The 5,270-nt window shown below is 35.5% G+C and overlaps 1 protein-coding gene across 1 annotated transcript; it reads right to left on the bottom strand.

The window, feature by feature from the left end:
- Nucleotides 1-2,272: 2,272 nt before the first annotated feature.
- Nucleotides 2,273-5,050, bottom strand: LOC147536910 (expansin-B18-like). The gene is made up of 4 exons (XM_086642331.1): nucleotides 4,749-5,050; nucleotides 4,165-4,277; nucleotides 2,939-3,132; nucleotides 2,273-2,835 (listed from the first exon to the last, which is right to left on the bottom strand). Exons 1-4 carry the CDS (start codon nucleotides 4,948-4,950, stop codon nucleotides 2,502-2,504), a joined length of 843 nt encoding a protein of 280 aa, XP_086498457.1. The 5' UTR covers nucleotides 4,951-5,050; the 3' UTR covers nucleotides 2,273-2,501.
- Between the last annotated feature and the right edge of the window lie 220 nt (nucleotides 5,051-5,270).

Here is a 5,270-nt window from a genome sequence, read left to right as displayed (position 1 = left end):
ACCGAGTGGGACAAATCCCATCTTTTAATCTAGCCGTCGCTTTTGGCATCTGGTAGGTACATTTCGGGACAACTCCATCTTAATCTAACGAATGGCGTTCTGTCCGCGATTTTGAGCTAGATCCAACGTCCCAAGAATGAACCGACTCCAATTTCAGTTATTTTCCCAGTTTAGTCCACCCTTTCGAATGGATACATCTTTTAACCCAACAGACACTATGCACCCATTCAACTCCTATATAAACAACCCAAAACCATTCCAATTCTCATCAATTCATTCTCTTCTCTTCTTCTCTTCTCTTCTATCAATTAGAAGTTCTGGTTTGTCTAGAATATCTAATTAGGAAGTATTTCTAGAGGTTCTGGTTTGACTAGAATATCTAGAAAAGGAAGAAAGAAGTTTTGAGTGAAGTGATAATCATAGGTCGTCTAGAACATCAATTCAATTCACTCTCTTCTTCTCTTCCCTTCTAACAATTAGAAGTTCTGGTTTGCCTAGAATATCTAATTAGGAAGTATTTCTAGAAGTTCTGGTTAGACTAGAATATCTAGAAAAAGGAAGAAAGAAGTTTCAAGTGAAATTTGAATTTCCGAAGCATCTAGAAGATCATCCGCATTAGTCCAAGAGCTCATAATACTTACAAAGGTTCGTCCGCTTTCAGAATATAGAAGTACCATCTTAAAACTCTGAAAGGAAAGTCGTTGTATCCCGAAGGCATACACCCTAACGTTTGGTACTGTTACGGGGGTGTAAAATGTCTTAAGGAAAGAGAATTTATTCTCGCCTCGACTACATTAACATCTATCCCGGTTAGTCCGAAAGAAGAAATATTTATAAATCATTATTCTTTAATAGTTTATCTCTCTATAAGTTAGAGAAAGGAAACTCTGTCTAAATCAAGCTAAGACAGAGAGAAATCGACTTATCGATTGATAACCAGAGGAACAACAGTTGTAACTTGCGTTCTTCAAGTGGTTTGGATGAAAAGTGTTCTTAAAAGAGTTAGGACATTCAAATAGAAGTGGTACCACTATCATGTGTAACACAATAACTCAACTATTCAATCGCCCTATAATTCAGTTATGCATCATATGATAACATGGCAAGAGCACAAAAGAAAAAAGTTTTTTTTTTTAACAGCAACAAAACCAACTAATCAAGGGACCAAAGGCTCAGTTATCTAATATATGTAAGAAATGTTTATCCCTTCTTATCTTTTATTCTTATTAAAGCTTCTAATACTTCAAGTTTTACTCCAGAAATATAAATTAGGGTTTTTATTGGTTGATCTGGATCTCTTACTGTCATTGATGGAAATTAATGTTAATTTGAAATAAAAGCAAAAACAATATGAATATAATGTTTGACTAATCATCTTCTTCTCTGTGTTGGAACATTTGAAGGAACTGCATTTGCATATGGGCAGACTAGCCGTGGAAAAACCTACTCCATGAATGGTTCAATATTCAGATGGTGGTTTTTGCCTTTCGTGAAACTTCAATTTTAAATGATGTTAAAAGTTTCAAGAGTTAGTCTTTAGCTTGATAGTATTTTGATTTCTTAGATGACAAATCGGGAGTTTTTAATTCGTGTATCTTACATGAAATTTTTTTTTTTTTTGAAGAGGTACATGGAAATCTACAATGAGGAGATCAATGATGCAAAATTTCACTTTGCGCCAAAAGTGGTCTTTACTCGTTAGTTTCTGTGATCATATATCTAACGTACGAAGAAATTTGATTTATGGAAATTTTAGGCTAGTCCTGTGGAGATTTAAATCCGGGCTCCGCCCTCGTATGAATGGAGATAGTAAACATATAGATGTAAGGTTTTGTTTCTTCTGAGACCTTACCGATAATGAAACAGTGAAATTAGTTCGTTATGGAGGTCAAGATCAGGTAGCACACTTGATGAGTCAACCTTTTGAAGCTTGATGCATTCAAGAAACTTCCGGTAGCCTATTGGAATTAATACCTTGGTTTCTAGGGAATACAGTTTACTTTGAATTAGTCCAAGCCCTTGTTACCTTATCGATCAAATGCGCATTATTTTTGTAGTTCTTTAGTTAGAGTCTATGTATCGGATGGTTGTTTAAGCCATAATCCACCGTTATTAAAAGTGAAATCATTCAATCTAGCTGATTTTGGTTATTGTTTGAATTGTTTCTTGTTTTGTTATCAACAAATGTTTTCTTTTCTTTCAACAAAAAAAAAAAGTTTTCTTTTAGTAGAAATTTAAACAAACACCAAGGAAAATATGAGATATTTAGCCCTAGATTTTAAGCTTTAGGCACTTCACACATACAAACTGCATTTCACACATACAAACTGACTTTTACATTTGATAAAGACATTATTAACCCTGAGCCCAATATGAAATCCTAGTTTTGAAATATGGAAGAAGGGGGCTTCAAAGGACAATAGAGGAAAGGAAATTCTACAAGTACTTCTCAGTCTCTTATACTCTGCCCACAACACAACTAGTTCAGGGAGTCTAGAATATTACAAGTAGTTAACCATGGATCTATAAGTTGCTCCAGGTTTCCATCCAACAGGAATTACATTTCTGGCAACTAGGGTTTGATCCGAATACCGAGACGTTAGCCGTATCGAAAAGGGGGCATGTAATTCTCTTCCAGCATCGAGCTTCCAATCAGCGCCCCACGATTGTCGCATAGCTCGCCATTTACCGGTACCCTTGCTAGTTTCTTTTAGATCAACCCGAGCAAGATCGCCATCCCCTTCTTGGAATTCGACAACAACCGCGAAGTAATTAGAGTTTGAACCTTGATCAACATGGAATGTCACTGTCTTTCCCGAATAGTCACAAGCAACACTGAAACAAAAAAAAAAGATTATATGTCGAACTAATAATCTTCTTCGTCAATCATATAAGAGAAATGATTTTTAATGGGTTATGAATGAAAATGATGACCTACCGAGCATAGCGAATTTGTAGAACACCCGCATCACGTAATTTTTTTTCTTGACCCGGGAGAGCCATGGCACCAAATGCAGTTCCACTAAGATCAAAATGAGCTGATCCGGCTAGGCAAGACCCACCCGGGCAATAGTCCGTGATCACCACGGTCACCGGCTTCTTCGAACATGATGGATGCTTTGTACATTTCACCTACAAATATATAGTTGGACATATTGCTGACCACATAAGTTGAGGTGAATATTATCTGAGGGGCCCATAGTATGAAAGAGACAGTTGCTCTTGCATAGACCTTTTTTTTTTGTTTAAAGACTAGATATCATTGTAGGTGGGGTTTTCTCATTTTTGTTGTTTAAAGTCTGACCTTTCTGAATCATTTAAGTGAATCTGTCTGAGTCATTAGACAACCTTCTGAGTCATATGAGTCAATCTGTCTGAATCATTTGAGTCAGATTTGCTCGAGTCATTTAAGTTTGGCTTGTTTTGGTAAAGGACATAATATTCATTTCACGTGATTTCAGATAATAGACTCTTAATTCAGACTTACTTATGTCTGAATCAAATAGATCCAATATTCTTCAAAACCAGCTATTCAAATAAGTCAGATGCACCAGTCATACAAAAACAAATATTCTTAAATTATTCTGAGTCAGCCAGTCAAACTATTCAGACAAATCAAGTCTGATATTTTTCAGAGACACTCTATCGAATCTGATATTATTGATGATCTCTAGGAGATAGAACGCACAAATCCAAACATCCAATGGTCCTGGTTGACTAGTAAAACATATAAAACCATTACGTTTGTACATATAATATTTTTTATCAACCTTGATAGAATGCACGGCGGGTCTTCCAGCTGAATCCCGATCTAATGACATGCCAGACAAAATTTAGAGATAGGTGGCTCTTCCCATTTTTGTTTTTTTATTGGTTATATATATGAACACATTTTAGTCAACACTCAACGCCAAACTTGTGGGGTGATTAAAAACTGGTTTCACTAAAGAATTGAAAATGCTATTTGGTTCAAATATGGGAGTGAGGGAAAGCTGATGCGGCCAGTTCCCAATTGGTCCGAATTTGTGAATATAAAAACTTCCGGACCGATTAAGAGTCGGCCACATCAGCTCTCAAGCTAAGGGCGGCCCCCATTGTTGGGCCAATAAGATTGTAGTTAAAGAATTAAAATTAACATTATTGAGGATTGAGGTTGAGTCAGACCTGATAACAAGCTCCACACTCTGTACCAGACTTGTAGAGAGATGGTCCAATTCCAGTCACCAGAGAAGAGAAAGGGGATTGTGACACTGTCGTTCCATATCCACATGCTCCTCCTGCATTAATTTATTATTAAAGTATAATATAAGTTTTAACCACTACCACTGGCCAAATCAAGACATTAATTAACTAAAAAAATAAAATTTAAACATTGCTATAACTTTTTTAAAGTTATACTTAATTTAGAAATAAAATAACAAAATCACAAACAATTTTCAAGTTACTACTTTACAAGTCAAATGAATTCTGTTTTAATATTAGAATTACTTGACTAAAAACTTCATGAAAAAGACTAGAAAGCTACTTAGCTCCTTCACCATGAGAAGATTAATGTCTTACTAAGGTTCTAGTATTTAGATTGGTTTCCAAAGAATATAATGAATTTACACGTACTGATTCACTGAGAATATACGTCTAAATTAAGGATAGTTTGTCAACCCAACTTCGTAATTTTAAAAATATAGAGCATCACACCCATTATGTATATAACAAGAGACAAGAGTTAGGTGTTGAAGGAACTACGTTACCATCGCTTCCTGCTCCGTCAGGGCTGCCATACCAGGTGGCTCCGGCAGGGTTCCAATGGGTTGCAATGGTGGATAGATTCAAATGTTTGGGGTTGAAACTCAGACTTACCTCAAAATAACTCATGAAAACAACTGCTAATACAATCAAGTACTTAAGAGAGAAACTAGTAGTAGTGGTAGTAATAGTAGTAGGAGTAGCCATTGAAGCAATATCACTTCACTCAAAGCTTAGTATAATAATAATTTGGAAGACCTAAGGCGACCTATATGTCTGCTATTAACAGGTATGTGTTTATGTCATTGTTGTAACACACAAACTTGGACTATTTATAGAGAAAAACAATGGGGAGTATATATTAATATATAGATCCTATTTACATGTCATCGATATTAGCTTTTAATTTTCTACATATTTGGTTATTTTATTTTATCATATTTTGCTCTTGCCATGTTATTATATACATGGACGGAACCAGGATTTCGTTCTAGGCAGGACTGACATAACTAAATTTTTTATCCAAA

This window comes from Eschscholzia californica, unplaced genomic scaffold, assembly GCF_041429995.1.
Source record: "Eschscholzia californica isolate CP2 unplaced genomic scaffold, dmEscCali1.0.p SCAF_5, whole genome shotgun sequence".
Classification (NCBI taxonomy): domain Eukaryota; kingdom Viridiplantae; phylum Streptophyta; class Magnoliopsida; order Ranunculales; family Papaveraceae; genus Eschscholzia; species Eschscholzia californica.
This window is presented reverse-complemented; position numbering and strand designations above follow the sequence as displayed.

Bases quoted from the DNA above. Each gene is read 5' to 3' on its own strand.
- LOC147536910 (XM_086642331.1), bottom strand. From the start codon at position 4,950: ATGGCTACTCCTACTACTATTACTACCACTACTACTAGTTTCTCTCTT. The intron at 3,133-4,164 runs GTCTGACTCAAC...ATATATTTGTAG, and splicing joins AGTGTGGAGCTTGTTATCAG to GTGAAATGTACAAAGCATCC. The intron at 2,836-2,938 runs GTAGGTCATCAT...TTTTTGTTTCAG, and splicing joins CTACAAATTCGCTATGCTCG to TGTTGCTTGTGACTATTCGG.